General features: G+C 38.8%; 5 protein-coding genes across 8 annotated transcripts; 2 read left to right on the top strand and 3 right to left on the bottom strand.

Annotated features, from left to right (window-relative positions):
- The first annotated feature begins 962 nt into the window (after positions 1-962).
- LOC117624044 (DNA-directed RNA polymerases IV and V subunit 4-like) lies at positions 963-6,044 on the top strand. 4 transcript variants are annotated; one of them, XM_034355160.1, is made up of 11 exons: positions 963-1,102; positions 1,230-1,417; positions 1,498-1,569; positions 1,690-1,755; positions 1,858-1,941; positions 2,084-2,195; positions 2,315-2,392; positions 2,540-2,573; positions 2,648-2,716; positions 3,609-3,710; positions 3,807-4,184. In XM_034355160.1, exons 2-10 carry the CDS (start codon positions 1,294-1,296, stop codon positions 3,681-3,683), a joined length of 714 nt encoding a protein of 237 aa, XP_034211051.1. In that variant the 5' UTR covers positions 963-1,102; positions 1,230-1,293; the 3' UTR covers positions 3,684-3,710; positions 3,807-4,184. The 4 variants fall into 4 exon arrangements, with proteins under 4 accessions (XP_034211051.1, XP_034211050.1, XP_034211053.1 ...); XM_034355159.1 differs by having other exon boundaries at positions 964-1,102; positions 1,240-1,417; XM_034355162.1 differs by having other exon boundaries at positions 966-1,102; positions 1,240-1,381.
- On the bottom strand, positions 5,948-9,021 carry LOC117624043 (glucan endo-1,3-beta-glucosidase 5). The gene is made up of 2 exons (XM_034355158.1): positions 8,379-9,021; positions 5,948-7,272 (listed from the first exon to the last, which is right to left on the bottom strand). Exons 1-2 carry the CDS (start codon positions 8,810-8,812, stop codon positions 6,174-6,176), a joined length of 1,533 nt encoding a protein of 510 aa, XP_034211049.1. The 5' UTR covers positions 8,813-9,021; the 3' UTR covers positions 5,948-6,173.
- A 657-nt stretch (positions 9,022-9,678) lies between these two features.
- On the bottom strand, positions 9,679-12,544 carry LOC117624042 (ATP-dependent 6-phosphofructokinase 2). Its single transcript, XM_034355157.1, has 2 exons — positions 11,671-12,544; positions 9,679-10,579 (listed from the first exon to the last, which is right to left on the bottom strand). The coding sequence occupies exons 1-2, from the start codon at positions 12,403-12,405 to the stop codon at positions 9,695-9,697; spliced, it is 1,620 nt and encodes a 539-aa protein (XP_034211048.1). The 5' UTR covers positions 12,406-12,544; the 3' UTR covers positions 9,679-9,694.
- A 616-nt stretch (positions 12,545-13,160) lies between these two features.
- Positions 13,161-13,644, bottom strand: LOC117624093 (heavy metal-associated isoprenylated plant protein 47). Its single transcript, XM_034355224.1, has 3 exons — positions 13,639-13,644; positions 13,404-13,491; positions 13,161-13,297 (listed from the first exon to the last, which is right to left on the bottom strand). Exons 1-3 carry the CDS (start codon positions 13,642-13,644, stop codon positions 13,161-13,163), a joined length of 231 nt encoding a protein of 76 aa, XP_034211115.1.
- A 2,907-nt stretch (positions 13,645-16,551) lies between these two features.
- Positions 16,552-20,327, top strand: LOC117625887 (subtilisin-like protease SBT5.4). The gene is made up of 11 exons (XM_034357477.1): positions 16,552-16,635; positions 16,784-16,893; positions 16,988-17,085; positions 17,192-17,356; positions 17,469-17,574; positions 17,743-18,280; positions 18,383-18,477; positions 18,615-18,860; positions 18,943-19,057; positions 19,204-19,417; positions 19,575-20,327. Exons 1-11 carry the CDS (start codon positions 16,552-16,554, stop codon positions 20,129-20,131), a joined length of 2,328 nt encoding a protein of 775 aa, XP_034213368.1. The 3' UTR covers positions 20,132-20,327.
- The last annotated feature ends 188 nt before the right edge of the window (positions 20,328-20,515 follow it).

Raw genomic sequence — 20,515 nt, 5'->3', positions numbered from 1 at the left:
CTAGTTTTACTAACTAGAAGCAATTAATAAGAAAAAGGGGTCCAGAGCTGCATATGCAAGCACTCATCCTGTCATCCTAAATATAAGTCTAATTCTAAACTAATCAGGCAAACAGGGACTACATTATATATTTATTACTGTCCCATAAAATCAAAGTCGCCAATCTGGTTTAATTGGCCTATGTAAAATAAGATAATATATAACGCATTGAAGACTTCAAAGATTTGATTCGTACATTAATTGTGTTATCGATACAGCTTGGACAAGTCAAGCTGAGCTCGATTCATTTAAGAAACGAGTCAAACATGAGCCCAGGCATGTTTGGTTCATAGAGCTTATAATTAAAATTTGAGCACTGTGAAATAAGCCAAATCAAGTAAAAATGTGGATAAATTTTGAACTTTAGCACTGTGATATTCAGTTTATTACACCCCAATTTTTGATGTGACATGCGTCGGCCTTTTGCTTGCTAAGTTGCTAGCCTAGCCTAGCCTGTGTGCATTCTCGACACAAGGCAGCAACAGAAAAAGTCAGTCAGGGCTCAAGACTCGGGAGTAGGGGTGATAATTTCGGGCACAACTCATTACAGGAGTCGAAGCCCGCATGAAAAATTAACAGGTTCAATTCGTATGATTAAAATTCAGGTCATTTTTAGGTCAATTCGACATGACCCGTTCAATAAACAAGTGGATTTCAAGGCAATTCGTCAACCAGTTAAAATACCTATGTAACATGTTTAACAAAATGGGTCATAACGAATCAACCTGCTAAAATACCTGTTAACCAGCTAAAATACCTATATAACTCGACAACCTATTAAAATACCTGTATAACCCATTAACCCATTTATTTATTTATTTTTTATAAATATTTTTTAATTACTATCACTCAATGGGTCAACTCGATATGACCCAAAATCTACACGAAAAATTAATGGGTTAAATCCGTGCACACGACACGAGAGACCATGAGCAAAATTAAAGCCAGCGAAAAAGACAAAGCAGTCCACAACTCCAAACCAAACCCGGAATAAGGTTTTTAGCACAGTAATCATTTCCGGGCCTTCCGCCGGTGACTTTCCCCGCTGCTTTCTCTCCTCCCGGTATCCTTTGTTTGATTTTCTTTTATAATGTGAACTTTCCCTTTTCGTCGGTTTAGGGTTCTTTTGCGTCGTTTGTATCTAATAAAAGATCCTAAACCCCCAATTTTGTTTTCTTTAACGTTCTGAGGTTTCCACAGTGAATAGTAAAAAGGGCGTTTCCAACATTCAGCGGAGTTGCAGAAAATCTAGCCATGTCGGAGAAAGGAGGAAAAGGGTTTTCTTTGCCTACTGGCAAAGCAGTAAAATCTTCACTGAAATCTACCCCTTCTACAAAGGATGGTCTGCTTTTTCTTCGCTCTTTACTTTTCTTAACTTGTAATGCTACTCTTGCCTCTTTTTTTTCTTCTTTTTTTTCCTTTTTCTCTTTAAGACATTAGATAATTCTGTCTCTGTAGCTTCCTTGAAAGGGAAGGATGATAGCTCAACAAAGTCCAAGAAGGGGAGAAAAGTCCAGTTCGATTCTGAAGGTTGATCATGTTTCTACACTCTCTATCTTTTCCTATTTAACTTATTCTCATATTTTAGTCATGCATGTGCTTATCTTCTTCAATCGTCAACATCTATAATGTTGGTACTTGAATTTACAGGTTTGCATGAACCCAAATCCAACTTCTCGTCAAAATTTGATAACCCAGCTGCTGCCTCAGGGAAAGGTCTGATATTGTTTGAAATTCAGTATTCTGATGAATTTCCATTTTGATCACTCATCTGATGTTTTCTTGTTCCCTTTTCACAAAATGTGATTTTTTAAGCAGACTGGGGCAAAGGGGGAAAAGGAGACAAGGTTGGAAATGGCAGAAAGAAAGAACCACAGCCACTGGAGCTCAAAATTGAGCAGGGTGAGCACTTTCCTTGGCTATAGAGTATTTTTCTGCTATAACATGTTATATTTACTTACTATAGTATAGTATCTCAGCGTTCAGTTGTGTGTGTTTCATATTTCCTATATCAAATAATTGTCATTTTTGTTAATGCTTGCAGAACTGCCACAGAGTGCCAAATGTCTGATGGATTGTGAGGCTGCGGATATATTACAAGGAATCCAGGAGCAAATTATCCTGTTGTCTAAAGATCCTACTATTAAAATCCCTGTGTAAGAATGAAGTTAATTATTTTCTCAATAGAAGAATGGCGATTGAGAAAATGGTTGTTGGTTATAGCAATCGATGTTTGTTTTGTGTATATGAAGTGCTCCAATTGGTTTGCTTTCAGATCATTCGACAAGGGACTGCAGTACACCAAAAGAACCAGCCATTATACCAATCCCCAATCTGTCAGAAAAGTTCTTGAGTATCCTTGATTGGTTCCTTTACATTTATATGTTCATGGGCGTGTGTGTATGTGCGTGCTTGAGAATGCTTGATTTGTTCCTCAAGGTTATATGTATGTTTAGATGAATATCTTTCTTTGCCATTGAACTCTTAACTTGAATATTAGGACTCTCACAAAATATGGTGTCTCAGATGGCGAGGTTACAATCTCAACCTTTGGTATTAGTTTTTAAAATTTAAGCAATGGTATTTGATATTAATTTTCTTGCCGCAGATAAGTGTGATTGCCAATGTTTGTCCCGAAACCACTGATGAAGTTTTTGCTCTAGTACCATCCTTGAAGGTAGAGTAATGTTCATAAGAAGTTTGTAATTTGTGGCTAGTATTTTCTTTGACCGTATTGAATGATCCAGATAGAAAATTTTAGTTTAAATATATATATATATATATATATGATTTTTTGTTTTATTAATGCTTTAGTTCTACTCTGGAATATCTCTACTGTGTTTCTATTTTGTCAGAGTTTTCTTGTTTTTGATGTAAAGGCGGAAAAAGGCATAATTGGTTTTCACTCCTTGAATTAATTGCAATTGAAAAAATTGATATCCTCCAATCTCTTATTGGAATGATATTATTTCCTGATGTATTTTTATCATCAATGGTCCATGAACTATGTGAAACTCATCAATTTGGTCACTTTTGTTTTTGGTCTGAACATTCAAAATTAATCAATGCCATCCCCATCTTAGGGGCATAGTTGTCAAACTAATTAGAAGCTACACCTCCCATCTCTTGGTCCTCACTCACGGCCGCATCACCTCTTTCTCCCTCTCCTTGCATCATTCGTCTTTCTCTCTCAAGTTTCCTTTTCCCCTATTTTCAGTTTCTGTATGTTTCTTTCTTCTCCTCTTTTTTACTCTTTCTGATTGAACCACTAGAAACCTTCTTCTGAGTCTCCCATGGCTCTCTTTGGATTTTTTTCATTTCCATGTATGCATTCTTCTTTCCAGCTGCCTATGGGCCTATGATAATGCTTGTAACTATTAGTTTCCCGTGGAACTGTTAAGTTACTGAAAATTCTACTTCTTGGATTTCTGCATATTGACTGTTTATCTCTATTTTTGTTTCTAAGTGTGCTTACGAAAGCTATTCAATTTTCCCTTGACTAATTCGACACTGTTTTTGTTTTTCTAATCACTTGAAGTTACTAGTTTATAATTTTTTTTTTCCTCCAGACTACGAGAAGCGTGCTCAGCCAACCGCTCAAAGAAGTCTTAAGTGAGCTAACTAAGCTTAAACAGTCTACATAAGAAAACTCTTAGAAGTGATGATGCCTGGTAAGATATATTAATTTACATGTTGCTTTCAAATGGTATTATCTTGCTGCCTTGTACGTAGTATGATTGGTTGGGTATTCTGGTAAACTGATGCAGGCTACTGGATGCAAATGGCACTCATATGGAGGGATCTTGCTTTGTGTAGTATCAAGGGTACAGCGGCAGCATAACCTACTATCCTCATGTGACATGTATTAATGGTCTTTGGGAATTTTGTACGACTTTCCTGGAACTGGAGACGCTGTGGAATTTCCTTCTCCATAGCTGCTCTCCTTTGACTGTTTCTTGATAGTAGTTTTCTTCTATGTTTTGCATGACGAATGTGAATTTTACTGGATGGTATGTTGAGTTTAACATCAATAGAAGTAGAGAGATGTCTTCCTTCTTTTTTTTCTTTTTTTGGTGAGGTCAGTGAGTAGATAGAGATCGTTGGCCGATTTGATGGCGAATGTGAATTTTACTTGGATTTCTTCAGTTCATGCATTTTTTGACGACTTTCCTCAGGAATCATACAATTTTAAAGAAAAGGTTAGCAATATCATGAATAAAGGGGAGACGAGAGAGGGGAAAGTATTTTGTTCTGGTGCTTCATTCATTTTGCACCTTGGACTTGGTGAATCGATTGACGCCTGTCTGTCCTCCTGTAATCAAGTCTTACTCCTTAACTTAAACTCAACCATTCGGCTCTCCTCGAAGTGGGTCCACTCCAGTGCGGAAATACCTCTTCAATTATTCATTTCTAGGTATTGATGGAAAAAAGAAAAATTAAAAGAAAAGAAAAGAAGAAATTTATATTTCGGGTTTATTTTTGTTTTAATTTGCTATGCCTATGCCTACGTACTATTACTATATGCCTGCCTCTTCCATTCTTTCTACGGGAGAAAGAAAGTGAACATTATATCCTAAAAAGAAAAGGAAAAAGAAAAAGAAAAAGAAAGGAAAAAGTGAAATATCATAATATTCTAACCATCATCAGAAGATGAAGGGGGAAGTCCAGTGGAAATCGGTGCAGAGAGCAGTTATAGTTGGCAAGTGAGAAGGTACAGTCAACCATAACCATCATCAGAAGACCATTCAGAATGGGAAAAGAAGAAGAATACCAAGAAAGGGAATCAAACGTCGAAACAGATGAAGAAGAAGAAGATGATGATGATGATGATGAAGGGGAAGAGAAATGGAGAATGCACTACTCATCGAGGCATAGGATATTGCTGGTGGGAGAAGGAGACTTCTCCTTCTCTCTTTCTTTAGCCACCCATTTTGGATCTGCCCGCAACATGGTAGCCACTTGTCTCGATTCCCAGGGTAACCTCCCCTCCTGCCTCCTGTTTTACCAATATATATATATATATATATATATATTCGTTGAATCTTTATTTTATTTATGCGTTTGGAAAAAAAAAGGGGGGAATTCCAGTCAGGATTTTGATTTTGATTGTTATTCTTATTTTATTTATTTGCAGAGGAGATTGATAGCAAGTACAGTAAGGCAATAGGGAATGTGAGGGAGCTTGAAGAAAGGGGATGCATAGTGATTTACGGAGTGGACGCCAAGCAAATGAGTCAACACTTCTTCCTCAGCACTCAGAGGTTTGACAGGATTGTCTACAACTTTCCTCATGTTGGCTTTCTCTTCCGGGAGGATAGCTACTGCCAGATCCAGTAACTCACTCTCTCTACTTAATATAATTACTTTTCATTCTTTCAATTCATTCATTGCCCTTTTAATATCATTTGATTAGATTAAATTTTCTACTACTTGTTCATGTGAATTTGATTGCCCTTTTAATAATTATTTATAATTAATACCTCTACTACTAGGTTGAACAAGAGGTTGGTGAAGGGTTTCCTGCAGAATGCTAAACTTGTGCTGAGAAAAGAGGGCGGAGAGATTCATATAACCCACAAGGAAGGTCATCCTTACAACAAATGGGATTTAGTGAGGAAAGCACACAAGATAGGGCTGCTTCTCACTCAAACTCTGCCCTTCCGCAAAGACGACTATCCCGGTTACGACAACAAGAGAGCCCATGGTACCCTTTCCGATGCCTCTTTCCACCTTGGCCATTGCACTACTTACAAGTTCAGGCTGCCGCCTTGTTAATCCGGTCCCCCCTTATTTTTAGGCATAGGCTTTTAGCCTTGCTGCTTAGTTTCTTATGAACATCAAGAGGCCCCTTTCTTTTATTAGTGTGAGTGTGTGATCGACCGAATCTATGAATTACAAGATTACAAGATGGTGTGAACATGTATTATTATATTCAACTCTTTTTCTTTACTACAAAATACACATTATATATTTTAATAGTTCAATACCACATGTCTCTTGCATGATACCCGAATTACACACCTACATTTAGATCACTATACTAGTTATTTATCACCTAGGTCCTAGTCCTATACTTAGCATTCATCTAGTTTCAGAAGAGGGGGCCGCGAAAAACCCACTTAAGAAACCACTTTTCACATTACAAAAAACCAAACCCTCCATGCAATCAGCATCCAAACAACGACCCACCTCCTGTATACTTGAGAACTAGAACTAGTATCCGTAACGCCAACCAGAAACCTGCAGTCACCAATAGAAGGGTCAAGGAAAGTGACCATACCAAGCCCATCAAAATCACAGCTCCGTTCATTCTGCATTTGCAGCTGATAGTAACTGTTGAACGCATACGAGATGTTTCCCTTTGCTCCAATTCCGTTACATGACCCCCCATAGGTGAGCGTGGTGCAATCTGCAACACCACATGCAAGTTTCATGTGGTTTGCCACATATGACAAATCCCTAGATGGGTTTGCCACACACCATCTAGATGGCAGATACTCAACTTTCCTTGCATTTTTTAATCCTCTGCCTCCTAAACCAAGGTTCAATGGATATTTAGCCTGCCCATCAAAGGAAAAAATCCCCCAGTGCCTTTCAAAGTTTCCTGGGAGTGTGCTCTTTGCTCCTTCATCCAGCAGACTGAAAAGATATACATCCACGGGAGGGACACCTGGCCTTAGAGGGGTTCCTTTGTTACTTAGGACATGATTTATGAGACCTTGGTTGAATACCCTTGCAGCAGTGAGATTCCCACTGATGGCTCCATCAGTGGGCCAACCAATCTCCCCAATAGCTATGGGCATCTGACCATATCCGAGCTTGCTGAGGGCCGCGACTAGCGTGTCAAAATTTCCATCAAATGCATTGTAGTAAACATTGGACCCATCTGTAACAGGATGGCTTGTCCCTTCGAAGAATGCATAATCTTGAGGAAAATCTGAGCTTCCATAGAGACTTAGAAATGGGTAGATATTGACTACAAAAGGAGAACCGTTTGAGTTGAGAAACGAAACGAGTTGAGTCATAATTTGTGTCAATTCAGGTCGAAATGCCCCTTGAGAAGGAAGAGAAGACTCATATGCATCAGCATTGCAAGGGACGACTAACTTCATGTAGCTTGCAAGATTCACTTTAGCCAACGACTGTTGTAGATTGAGCAGTGCAGGCATGACATATGATTGAAATTGACCGGAGTAACTTGAAAGGAAGGGCTCATTTCCTACTGCAATATACCTGCAATGATAACACAAGAATTGAATAACAGAACTCTAAATATGTGTGCAAAAGTTTAAACAGATGCAGAAGAAACAATTCTTACTCTAACATTTAAAATATTCAAGTCTTTTTTGAAAAATCGAAGTGTCAATTGGAGAATCGAGTTAAATTCCAATGTGAAATGCACTCACTTCTGTCTGGCTCCTATACAGTGAGTTAAATATCCAGGTGGATGTACGAACTCAAGGACACAAAGGTATGATCCTATAGAACAGACCCTGTACAAGTAAGGTCGTAGGTAGTTCTAATATAGCATCAGTTAATGTTCAACCATGACTATCCGTTGACAACAAAGTGAAAAGGCATGATGATCAAGTGAAAAGGCATCTATTCAATTAGTTCAAAGCCCCTTCTCCTCCTCTCTAATCTCATATACCAAAGTTTTGGCAACAAACTGGCTATCTTGTGGCATTCTTAGAGAGGGGGTCTAGGAATGTTTCTGTTTCTGTTTGAATAATTTGTTTTAAACAATGAACGGATTTGAATGAACTCGCTCTTGGTCATTATCATAATGAAGAACTCAATGAAGGTGGGCAAAGCATATGCCATATTCCATGGGATGATTGATGTCCTGTTTATAAGAAGCTTGCTATGAAGAATGGAAAAGGCAGTCTGGTTTAAGAAGGTGAACCAGGTATTAGAGCTTCATAGACCATGCGTTGCAGAACAGGGAATTATCAGAAGTTCAAAGTTTCAAACCAAGAGTTACATCTAGTTGAATAATAAATACATCTTGTTAATAGCTAAGCTAGGGGTTGATAATACTGTGAGGTCAGCTTGTTTAATATTAATATGGAACTTTTAAACCAAAATTTATTCCCTAATAAATAGATGAGCATCTTGTTGGCAAGCTGCAGCCTCTCATATCTCAGGCTGCATAGATCTAGCTGATCACTTGACAAGGAGAAGAGAATGTGATATGAGTCTGCAGAGCAGCACAAGGAGGGATGGTGGCAAAAACAAATGAAAGGTTGTTTGGTTTTCATTTTTGAGCAACATCAAACAAGAGCACAAAAGATTGAAAGAAGAAGCAGAATAAAAAGGAACAGGAGAGGAGGAGGGACCTGATATCGACACCATTTTTACGCATATATCTGGACACATTCTGGCGAACCCATAAATCAGAGGCAGCAGTGGAAGAGCTCAAGGCGGCCAACATCTCATTGGGGACGCCAATCATGACCTGGATCCCACTGCCCATGAGGGCCTGAAGAGAATCTGGGTCGGCATCGAAAAGCTTGACCTTGGATATCTTGTTGTCTTGCAAGAGATCTACCACTGTAGAAGGCTTGAGCTTGTGGAATGAGACGGTCCCCCAGTTCACTCCTAGGGCTGATTCTGCCACTGGGGCTGAGCTCCAACCCACTATTACTAATAAAGAAAGCAGAGCAGCTGATAATATTCTCAACCTAAACCTGCCTTGTAACATTTTGTCTGAAGTGAAAGTGAAAGTGAAAGCCCAACTCCACTTTTGAAGAACCACCACCTCTTTAATCATTCGTTCATTTATTCATTCAAGTGGTCGGCCAATGGAAAAGAGAGAGAGGCGCCTGAGCTGAGAGGCGCGTTTGCAGGTGGCGCCAGGCGTGGTGGGTGGTTACTCTTACGAGCGAGCGAGAGAAAGACTGGTAATTGCTAAATGATAGATAGGGAAGGAATAATAAACAGTGCAGTGCAACCAACACAGCACAAGAAAAAGAGTAAAGTAGAAGCAGCTTGACGATATTTATTTATCGATGAATGATGATGCACCTGGTGAAATGTCTTATATACCCTCCACCAGCCAGCCAGCCGACTTCCAATTTCCAAAAGGCCACCAGCTGGTGAAATGCCTTCGGATAGATACCATGTCGGTTTGGTTGGTGAAGTTGAATTTACTCTGGATGCGTAACAATTTCAATTTGCCCCCTAAAACCCCTCCCTAAAAGCTTAGCTGCCGGAAACTAGTGACATAACTGGACACATCGGTTTGGTTTTAACTTTTATTACAAACGAGATTCTAGATTCCCTTCCCCAGCAAAGGAAGGCCCAGAAAGCAATTGGTTTGGTTCTCTATTTTTCTTTACTTTATCAAAGTGAGTGTCGCATCGCAGCGGGATTATTGGCTGCCTGCCTGCCTGCCTATTCGAATTTCATATATATATTTTTAACACAACACATTGCTGCTCATTAGCGGATTCCTCCCCAATACAGCCTTCTCTTGTTTTACTTTATTTTTCCTCCCACTTTCAACCCCAACACTAACTTTTTGTTTAGAAAATAAATTAAAAGTGCCATAATATATAATATTACATCCAAACTCTCACTTCATCTGAACACCTAGCAGCAGAACAGACACACAGGTTGTTTTCAAAGCTAGATAGCTGGCTCGATCGATTAGCTAGCTCTTTGTCTGAAAATCAGGCTGGTTGGTGACTGATCTGACCCAGGCCCATTTATGGTCTCTAGTATCGACTTCATTTTTAGCCTTTGCGACCTCTTCAAGTGGAATGTAAGCATAGTTTCCATTGACGGGGCCAGACACAAACCCAGTATACCCTGCCATGACTCCATGAATGGCTGAATGCGCAACAAGCGTGCAGTACAAGTTATCTGTCGCATTTGCAGGGACGGCGCGTATCATGTAGGTGGGATCTATGTACTTGACTGTGAAGAGCTCATTTGGGTGCTCCCTCCTCCACCACTTGTTTAGCTCCGACTTGAGCCATTGCCCCACGTCCAGGAACACTGGGTTCCCTGATTCATCTCTACCACCAGCGGCCCTTATACTTATGTCCTCCTGTTTCTGGTTCTGAGCATCGTCCTCATTAATTCTGTCCATGCCCATCCTCCTCCTCATATAATCCTGTCCGCCTCCCTCAGCCACCACCAACACTGCATGTCCATTCTCCCTCAATCGCTTCTCAAGGAATTCGAATAGCCCTCCTTTTCCTTCCAGGTAAAATGGAATTTCAGGAATTATGCAGCAGTCCACGTCACGGCTGCTCAATGTTGCATGCAGAGCAATATGACCTGTACTTCGACCCATTAACTTCACCAACCCTATTCCATTCACTGCACTCTCAGCCTCCACATGAGCTGCACTTATTGCCTGCTGCGCCATTTCTACTGCTGTCTGGAACCCGAAAGACCTGTCAATGATACCTACATCATTGTCCACAGTTTTCGGAATCCCAGTCACTGCAATATTCAGTTTTCTCCGACGAATCTCATGAAATATCTCCACCGCCCCGCGCATCGTGCCGTCTCCACCTACAATGTACAGCTGTAGGTACAAACAATAGGTACAGTATTTAGAGAAAAAAAAAATAGATACAAAATTTAGCAGAAAAAATAGGTTCATCATACTAGGTAAATTGTTTTACTAGGTACATTATTTTGAGAGAAAAAATAGACTCATTTAAAAAAAAAAATTGTTTTCATAAAACAAACACTAAAAAGATGATCAAATTATTTTTCATAAAACAATTAATAAAGAAAAAAAACAGGTACAATATTTGGAGAAAAAATAGGTTCATTAAAAAAATGTTTTAAAAACAAAACAATAAATAAATTATCAAATTATTTTTCAACATAATTAGAAATGTACACTAATATTCATAAAACTATAATAAAAAAGAATACTGGTCGTATAATTCATAAAAAGAAAACATTAATTCATAAATTTAATATTAAATTTAAATTACTAATACTTTAAATAGATTCCTAGTAGTAATTCATAGAAGAAAAACACCATTAATTCAAAAATAGATTAGTGGTAAAATAGATTACTAATACTTTAATGTGGAATTTAATATTTAATTTCAAATAAGTTTCTGAATTAGTTCCTACATCCATTACAACTATTTGGAGATCTTTTCAAATTCAACAGGTATCATTAGTTACACCCCCTATAACACATTAACTAATACCCTTATAACACATCAACTTATAAATATGGGTAGTTTTGCAATCCGAAAAATATAATAAATCAGATTTTAAGTTATTAGGTAACTTGCTTAGTTGGATCCTAGTCATCGGGTATTATTTGAAAAAATTAGATATTTTAAATAGAAAACTAAATTAAAGTGTTGTAGGTGATTTAAAATGAATTTTATGGGTCTAAACTCAATTTACTGATTTACTGAAAAAAGAAAGCAGTAGTAGTTTAAGATTGGGAGGATGACAAGCAAAGAACACTACTATCGTAGTATTCTATAATCACTCGAAAAGAAAAAAGTTATATATTACTTGGTAGTAGTAGTATTAATCACTCGAAAAGGAAAAAGAGAATATATTACTTTATTAGTATATATACAAGGAATTAATTGATGTACAAGTCGGTAGTAAAGTAATTAATGAAGTTAAAGTAGAAACCTGATTATAGCCGCGATGTTGGATGGCATCGACAATGGTTTGAAGATGGAAGCCACCTCTGGAGGTCTGGAGAATGGTGCCACCGATCTTGTGCCAGTTGTGGACAAGCTTGGGGTTAAGTTGCAGGGGTTCCAATTCCTTGGAGCAAAAGCCACGGTAGCCAGCCTTGATACCGAAAATTTGACGGACAGCGTAGAGGTCCCAGAGGCCAAGAACGAGCTCTCGAACGACGGTGTTGAGGCCCGGGCAGAGGCCACCGCAGGTGACAATAGCGGCCTTTGTGCTTGACACCTGGAAAAAGATTTGGCGTCGTGGGCCAGCGCGGTGATAGGCAGCAGCAGCAGCATCATCATCATCATCATCATCATCATCTAAGGAAGTAGCAGAAGCAGAACTAGGTTGGTGTTGGTAGTCGTAGACGATGTGGCGGAGGACAACGTCGGACGGGGTTATGTAGAAGCCATGGGAGTGGGAGGGGTGGTAGAAGGGATTGTCTTCAAGTGGGTTGGTGTGGCCGCTGCTGCTGCTCCTTTGAAAGCCGCCTGATGATGATGATGAGAGATCATCATCACTAGTAGTAGTAGTAGTAGCGTAGTTGTCGGTTAGGTGGGGTAGCTTATGGAGCTTCACACGATTAGAGAAAGACAGGTAAATTAACTTATTTCTTGTTGTTTTTAGCTCCGTTGTTCCTGTTGGGTTGATTTGGTTGTGGGAATAATCTTTGTCCGCCTCCATCGTCTCCTCTGTCTAGCTAGCTGATTAAGCTATATATAATCAGTTATTAGTTAGTTTTGTAACTTATTAATTGCTGTTGAAACTGAGGATCAGCACAGCATGTAATGTAAGGTAAGCCGTTAAGAGAGAGAGAGAGAGAGAGAGAGAGAGAGAGAGAGAGAGAGAGAGAGAGAGGCCAGGCGCACACAGCGGTGAAGTCTGAACCCGATGGAGAGCAAAAAAGAATAAGAAGAAGAAGAAAGTGCAGGTGGCGTGCCCTCTTTCAACTTGCAAGACAGTAGACACGTGCCCTCCACGTAGCTAGTGATTTGTGTTGCAAGACAATATAGGACGACGCGTGCCCCACTCCACGTACGTTGTGATTTATCGTGGTCGATCGAGGAGGAGTAGGCAATTGCAAATTTGCAATGCTTGGCCCACCAGCATCCTCCTCCCGCTTCCCATGATTCCCAACACAATACACACAAATAATGATCACAGAGAAACAACACAAGACCCAACATTTTGCTGTGGACTCTTGACTTTTGACTCTCGAGTCTTGACACTGTTCAGGAGGAGAGGCAAATTGAATGCATCCTGGATATTAATTAATTAAATTCAAAATTAATGAATCATGATCATATAAATTTGGCTGGAAAAATAACATGAATCATGATCACGTCATGCATGGTTACGTTGGCCAAATACTAACAAATATTGAAAAGGGCGTAGCTTAATTAATATTCATTTCATGGAGGCTCTAGGTTTTAGGGTCTTCACACATCTGCGACGCTGATAATGTCAGTAGTCTTAAACTTTTTCCTTAAGCTCTTAGCCAAGTTGCAGGCGTCTACTCCTTCACCAATCACCACCACTATGTCTCTCTCCTCTCCTAATCCCAAAAAGCTCACACCTGCAGTCAAGCAGAGAAGATGAGAATGGAGTTTTTCTAATTATATTAATGATGGAGCATGTGCTTTTGTATTTTGTATATACTTATAATTACTAACTCGCCATACCATCTGCTTCGGCAATAATTTTGAACGCCTTCTGTTGGCATTTCTGGCAATTCATAGATACTTTCATCACAATCTTCTTAGTCTTACACTGCATATCAAAACCACAAATTTATAATTAAATGGGGTTGGATTGGGTTGGGTGAGCGTGCTGCTGCTGCATGAGTTATAGTAGAAATGTAAGAGGAACAAAGGCGCGCTTGCTAAGTGATGATATACACATACGTAACATACATACCTTCATTTTGTTCCAGTCTTTGGTCAAGTAAGAATAAGATATCACGGATGGTCGATCTCCAAGACCCAAAGATTTGATTGCACTCAACACACATATATATATATATATATACTAGTTCGGTTCTGCTGCTATTTATACCATACCTAACCGACCAATCAGAAAATGACACATGAAACAAGAGACCCATGAGGAGGGCTCATTAAATCCAACAATCAATTGTGTCCACAAAATACCATCGGCATGGTGTGAGTCTTCGGCATCATGGACTGCCGATCATGACTAAAAACCACATTTCATTAGAGATTTCTCACAGGGTCACGTGGTGCCTCATCAGGCAATGCCTATAGTCCCAAATCGAAATCTCATTTAAGATGCATATCTCCCAAAATCTATAAATAGGGGCACAAGTTCCCAAAACAAGGTAACTGCGACATTCGGTTATTTAGCCATCACTCTGTCTAGATCACTATTCACTCCATACTTGATACTAACTTAAGCATCAATAGTCTTCGGCTGGTACCACACCGGTGCCCAAGGTCTCACTGCTCGTTCTTTGTCTCGCAGCTTACCCACTCTGCCGAAGAGGGCGCAGGTTGGACTCAAAAGTATATGACCATTTTTGTACATCAACAGCTTCTTTCATATGTATGTATGTATGTATATGTATGGATGAATGGATGGATGGTAGTAGTGGTGATGTGAACTTGCCTTCCCTTGATAGCCTATAATTAATAATAATGAGGCTGCTCACTGTTGCCGTGCCTCACAGAGTCACAGTCATAGACTCATCAACTAACATAACATTGAGTTATTTTTGGATAATTTCCTACATTACTGGCATGTTTACTAATTCGTAATTGGATTATGAGGAATTGAATCGAGGAGGAGTTGGATTGAGGAGAATTAGATTCTGGATTCTTATTGAAATTGTATACTAAACCATATGGATTGATGAGAGTTATATTATAGATTCCTATTGAAGTTGTTTACTAAATCATATGGAATTAGGGTAGGAATGATACTAATTATTAAAATATCCTCATTGTTTGGTTAAAGTAGTTGGCAAATTTGGAATTTTAAAAATTGTGTGAGGATATAATGAGTAAAAAAAATGAATTCCTAATAGGTTAGTTCTACATGAATTAGAATACCACCTCCTACTCAAGAATTAAATTCCTCAAAAACCAAAAATTCAACTCCTAATTTTGTGTTGGCCCCATTTACTTTTTAATTCATTGATGTGGAGTAAAACATAAATCCTCTATTAGTGAAATTCAATTCATGATAAGAATTCTAATTCTTGATTAATAAATACACCATAATAGTAACGGGTAATACATAATAGTACAGGGTAATACAACATTGCTTCACTTTCCCCTTTTCTGGTCTTGACATGTAATGTAGCCTAGCCCAGTAGGTATGCATTTAGTCAACTGCGGGTACTCAATAATAAGCAACTTGTGGCTGAGGTTTCAATTCAACCTTAAGTCCTTTTTCCATCTTTTTTGTTTTTTGTTTTTTGTTTTCTGTGTCTCAGTTCAATGTGTTGCATGCATAAAAGATGCCCGATGGACTGATAGTGATGCTCAACAAACAAAACAATAATTAATCTCAACAATTATTGCATGCAAGATGCCTGATAGACTTGGTAATTAATGAATAAAAGCATCTTTAGGAGGTCTCTAAATTTTAACAAATTTTTAGCTAAAATAGTTAAAAACCATTATAGCAAACTACTTAAAAGATTGACCTAAAAAAAAAATAATAATTTAAAGGTAGTTTTCTCCAGCAATGTTCTTTACTTTGGCTAATCTCTAATATTTTATTATTTTTCTCTCATCATCTCTAAATTAAAAGTTTATTAAAAATCAAAAAGTAAGAGGTGAGAGAGGGTTGTGTGCCTAGGGAGAGAGAAGATGAAGAAATGAAGAACCCTTAATTTCTCTCTTCTCTCCAAATGTAGAGAGCCACCAAACTTAAGCAGGAAGTTCTCTAAAATAGAGAGTTAGATAGCAAGTCTACTGAAGTTGAATTTTGCCCTTATTCTAATTAAAATAGCTAAGAATCAGAGTATAGCAACTCTGGAGATGTTCTAACATCTTAGTTCCACAGGAATATCATTCAAACTCCAAGGGTAGGTAGAATTAATAATGTGTTGAATCAAAATCATTAATTACTAAAATTTGAAGATTAGATAAAGTGCATATGCGGCTGTAGCTACCCTGCTTTGGATTTTCTTCCCTTTTCCTCACCCTTGGATTTTAAAACCCCCAAAAAAAAAAAGCATGAGCCCAGAAAAAGAAAAGGGCCCGCTTGGACAGCATTTTATTAAAGGCCACACAAAGAGTTTACCTCCTTTTTCCTTCGTTAATACAAGATTCTGAGAGGCCCAAATTAATAACCCAAACAACGAGTGATCTGCTGCAGAGAACCAGACTTACGTGTGAAAAGCAAACCAATGTCCCATTTAGAAATTATAATTCAGTTTCTATCAAACCTTAAGAAAAAAAAAAAAAAAAAAACAGAAAAGAAAAGGGAGCAAATCTCGGAGGACGGATTAGAAGCAGCTTGGGTTTAGAACTTTAGATTAGTTAGTAGAAAATCGTTAATAGATTTCTTGTTGTGTAAGAGTTTGGCATTCAAAGGATTGTTTTCAACGTAGGTCTCTTCCGCTGAATCAATCATAATTTGATTTGAACACAAACATATGTATATATACGCACATAACATATGTATATATACGCACATAACATATGTATAATAATAATCACTCACAAACAGAGCCTCTTGTCTTGCTTGCTTGTTGCAATTGATTAATTTCCTTATGATTTGATCAGAGAGAGAGAGAGAGAGAGAGAGAGAGAGTGCTAGTTTCTTCAATAATTAGTGCAAGCAAGCGCTGACAAAGCAAAAATGTGGATTGGAAAGCTTTCATGTTTTGTCCAATTAATCTTTATTCTTTCTCTGTTTCAAGTACCCGCTTTTGCAATAAAAAAGGTAATCCCTCCCTATAATAATAATAGTAAATCTACGCTGACTACAAATACAAATTATATATATATATCTATTTTGCTGTCTCGCTGCTGCTGCATTGCATTCTTTGTCAAAAACTAATCTGTGTTTTGTGATCATATATATCGACAAGTCTTACATAGTGTACCTGGGATCGCATGCACATGGTCCAGAAGTCTCAGAAGCTGATCTTCATCGTGTGACTGATTCCCATTCTGAATTCCTCGGATCATTCCTGGGAAGGTACTAGCTAGTATCTATCTTATAATCTCCCTCCTTCCGTCATCCATGATTTCTTCTTCTTCTTACAAGCTTGTGCGCGAATGCATGCATGCAGTACCCAGAAAGCCAAAGAAGCAATTATTTACTCATACAAAAGGCATATCAATGGTTTTGCTGCCATCCTTGAAGATGAAGAGGCAGCTGAAATCGCAAGTATGAATCCTATTAATCAATAGTATTAGTTATACAAACTCACATATGCATTTATTATTATTATAATTATATATGTGTAATTAATTGGTACGTACTGCCAATGCAGAGCATCCAAAAGTTGTCTCAGTTTTTTTAAACCAAGGAAGACAATTACACACTACTCATTCATGGGACTTTATGTTACTGGAAAAGGATGGAGTGATCCACCCCACTTCCTTATGGAAAAGGGCCAGATTTGGTGAAGATACAATCATAGGGAATCTTGACACCGGTAATTTTTCTTTTCTTTCACCATTTTCTTTCAATTCCAATCTTGCGCATATTAGTTCATTTCTGGTAGTGTGAAATCAGTTGGTGTTTAATTTCTGGTGCTTGCTTGGTAGGTGTTTGGGCCGAATCAGAGAGTTTTAGTGACGAAGGGATTGGACCCATTCCAGCAAAGTGGAAAGGAATCTGCCAGAATGACACCACTGGTTTTCCTTGCAACAGGTCAGCTTTTCCCTTTTTCTATACTCCTTCCTTTACACTGTGTCAACTTGTTCTTCTTCATACCTGGTTTTGATTTTGATTTACAGTTGGCGATATATGTGCCATGAATATGGTTTTTAAATAACCATCCCATCATATTAATTCATCTCATGAACTGCATGCATGCAGGAAGCTCATCGGTGCAAGGTACTTCAACAAAGGATATGCTTCGTATGCAGGGGCGCCATTGAGGTCCTCGTTTAACAGTGCGCGAGACCATGAAGGTCATGGTTCTCACACTCTATCCACAGCAGCTGGAAACTTCGTAGCTGGAGCCAATGTGTTCGGCTTGGGGAATGGGACTGCCAAAGGTGGTTCCCCAAAAGCCCGAGTTGCTGCATATAAAGTGTGCTGGCCACCAATCAACGGCAGTGAATGCTTTGATGCTGATATCATGGCAGCCTTTGATGCAGCCATACATGATGGGGTTGATGTGCTTTCAGTCTCACTTGGTGGGGACCCTTCCAATTACTTGGATGATGGCCTTTCCATTGGGGCATTCCATGCTGTCAAGAATGGTATCGTTGTGGTATGCTCTGCAGGAAATTCTGGTCCTGCCGCTGGAACTGTCTCAAATGTTGCACCCTGGATGATAACCGTGGGAGCAAGTACCTTGGACAGAGAGTTTCAAGCTATTGTTCAACTCCAAAATGGGCTGCGTCTCAAGGTCTTCTTTCCATTCACTTATTTATCTCTCTACATAGAGATCTAGCTGAAGTGATTAGCTTTTAATGGTATAATTTAATTAATTAGTTTCTTCTAATTCCAGGGAACGAGCCTTTCTAAGCCTTTACCGGAAGACAGATTTTATCCACTTATAACTGGTGCACAAGCTAAAGCAGCTAATGCTTCTGCCCATGATGCGTAAGAATCAACCTTCTATTTAAAAGCTATATATATATATATATCCTCTGCTCAAATTTGGTGAACTTATAGCTAGCTAGTGTAGTGATTTTTTTTATCGTCAGTGGCATAATTAAGTGACAATTTGTACACTGCAGCATGCTTTGTATAGGAGGAACACTAGACCTACAGAAGGTGAAGGGTAAGATTTTGGCCTGTCTTAGGGGTGATACTGCAAGAGTAGACAAGGGTGAACAAGCAGCTCTTGCCGGAGCAGTTGGGATGATTCTTTGTAATGATAAGGCCAGTGGTAATGAAATCATTGCGGATCCTCACGTACTACCAGCCTCGCAAATTAATTATACGGATGGCATTGCTGTAGTTTCCTACATTAATTCCACAATGTAACTCTCATTCTCTCTTCCCCATCTGAAGCTAGCTAGCTTTATTTGTCTATTTTCTCATTTAACTTTTTTATTTTAACAGTGATCCACAGGGATTTATAACGCCCCCAACAGCACAGCTGAACGCAAAACCTGCTCCATTCATGGCATCCTTCTCCTCTCAAGGACCCAACACTATCACTCCTGAGATCCTTAAGGTCGAGCTATATATACATATATGATTTTAATAATGCTGTTATCCCACGCATAACTTTGTATATTACATATACACCAACATTAAACATTTCATGATTTCACCACTTCTCCTTAATAATTTCTTTTCACTGTCTTATGAATTGTTCAGCCTGATATCACTGCTCCTGGTGTAAATATCATAGCTGCCTATACCCAAGCAACCAGCCCTACCAATGAAAGCTTTGATAAGCGCAGGATTGCGTTTAACACTGAATCTGGTACCTCCATGTCGTGCCCTCATGTTTCTGGAGTTGTAGGCCTTCTGAAGACACTCTACCCTGACTGGAGTCCATCTGCAATTAGATCTGCAATCATGACAACTGGTGATCATTGGACTTCATTTTCCTTTCTCTGCATTTTTCTCCCGTTTAGTCTCTACCAAGACATGTGAATTTAATTATGTTGTCCAATATTTTGACCATAAAAATATCCGTGTGTATGTACTAATTAATTATCTTCATTTCTCCAATCTTTTGCCAGCAAGAACGAGGGACAACACTGCAAATCCAATGAAGAATGCTTCATTTATTGAGGCAACGCCATTCAGTTATGGTGCGGGTCATATACGACCAAATCGCGCCATGGATCCTGGCTTGATCTATGACCTAACTGTCAATGATTACTTGGACTTTCTTTGTGCCATTGGCTATAACAAGACAACGATGCAACTCTTTTCTGAATCTCCTAATTACAAATGCCCCAAGTCAGCCAGTCTTCTGGACTTCAATTACCCTTCAATAGTGGTCCCTGAATTGTCTGGTTCAGTCACTGTGACTAGAAGGGTGAAAAATGTTGGTTCTCCTGGTACCTATGCAGTTCGTGTTCACAAACCACTTGGAGTTTCAGTTACAGTTGAGCCTAATATCTTGAAGTTTGAAAATATTGGTGAAGAAAAGAGCTTTAAGGTGACCCTCAAAGCTAAGGGACTTGGTGTAACTAAGGACTATGTATTTGGAGGCCTTATCTGGTCGGATGGCAAGCATTACGTAAGGAGTCCAATTGTAGTTTCCTCAGCTGCTGCTGCTGCTGCTGTTTAGACATAATTGAGTACGTAATCGGCTCATCAACAGAGTAATTACGAATAGGCTGCTAGCTAGGAATCTAGTCTTTGGTTTCTGGTGAAGGACTAGGTTTTTGTAATTCTATAAAACTTTTCACTTTTTATGTTCTTGCTAGCTTTTAGTGCAGGGGGAGGGTTCAATTCAGGTGAGGTGAGGGGGGAAAAGATGAAGAAATCACATGCGGTTCCATTCTCATCAAACTTCTCCCCCCCATCCCACCCATTTGCCAATTTTATATATAATTTTTATAGAGTTTTTAGCCTGAATAATACTCATTTGTTTATTATGCATATCCAAATTTCTTCAATTTAAGGAATAAATTACTGATTAAATTAAGGTAGAATTGAGCTTCTTGAGAGA

Source organism: Prunus dulcis, chromosome 4 (assembly GCF_902201215.1).
Source record: "Prunus dulcis chromosome 4, ALMONDv2, whole genome shotgun sequence".
NCBI classification, from domain to species: domain Eukaryota; kingdom Viridiplantae; phylum Streptophyta; class Magnoliopsida; order Rosales; family Rosaceae; genus Prunus; species Prunus dulcis.
This window is presented reverse-complemented; position numbering and strand designations above follow the sequence as displayed.

Excerpts from the sequence above, each read along its gene's own strand:
- LOC117624042 (XM_034355157.1), bottom strand. The coding sequence starts at position 12,405 with ATGGAGGCGGACAAAGATTATTCCCACAACCAAATCAACCCAACAGGA. Across the intron at positions 10,580-11,670 it reads AACATCGCGGCTATAATCAG|CTGTACATTGTAGGTGGAGA; the intron begins GTTTCTACTTTA and ends TTGTACCTACAG.
- LOC117624044 (XM_034355160.1), top strand. The coding sequence starts at position 1,294 with ATGTCGGAGAAAGGAGGAAAAGGGTTTTCTTTGCCTACTGGCAAAGCA. Across the intron at positions 1,570-1,689 it reads AGTCCAGTTCGATTCTGAAG|GTTTGCATGAACCCAAATCC; the intron begins GTTGATCATGTT and ends TTGAATTTACAG. Across the intron at positions 2,574-2,647 it reads ATGGTGTCTCAGATGGCGAG|ATAAGTGTGATTGCCAATGT; the intron begins GTTACAATCTCA and ends TTCTTGCCGCAG.
- LOC117624043 (XM_034355158.1), bottom strand. The coding sequence starts at position 8,812 with ATGATTAAAGAGGTGGTGGTTCTTCAAAAGTGGAGTTGGGCTTTCACT. Across the intron at positions 7,273-8,378 it reads AAAAATGGTGTCGATATCAG|GTATATTGCAGTAGGAAATG; the intron begins GTCCCTCCTCCT and ends TTATCATTGCAG.
- LOC117624093 (XM_034355224.1), bottom strand. Across the intron at positions 13,298-13,403 it reads AATTATTGCCGAAGCAGATG|GTGTGAGCTTTTTGGGATTA; the intron begins GTATGGCGAGTT and ends GCTTGACTGCAG.
- LOC117625887 (XM_034357477.1), top strand. The coding sequence starts at position 16,552 with ATGTGGATTGGAAAGCTTTCATGTTTTGTCCAATTAATCTTTATTCTT. Across the intron at positions 17,575-17,742 it reads ACTGGTTTTCCTTGCAACAG|GAAGCTCATCGGTGCAAGGT; the intron begins GTCAGCTTTTCC and ends GCATGCATGCAG. Across the intron at positions 19,418-19,574 it reads ATCTGCAATCATGACAACTG|CAAGAACGAGGGACAACACT; the intron begins GTGATCATTGGA and ends ATCTTTTGCCAG.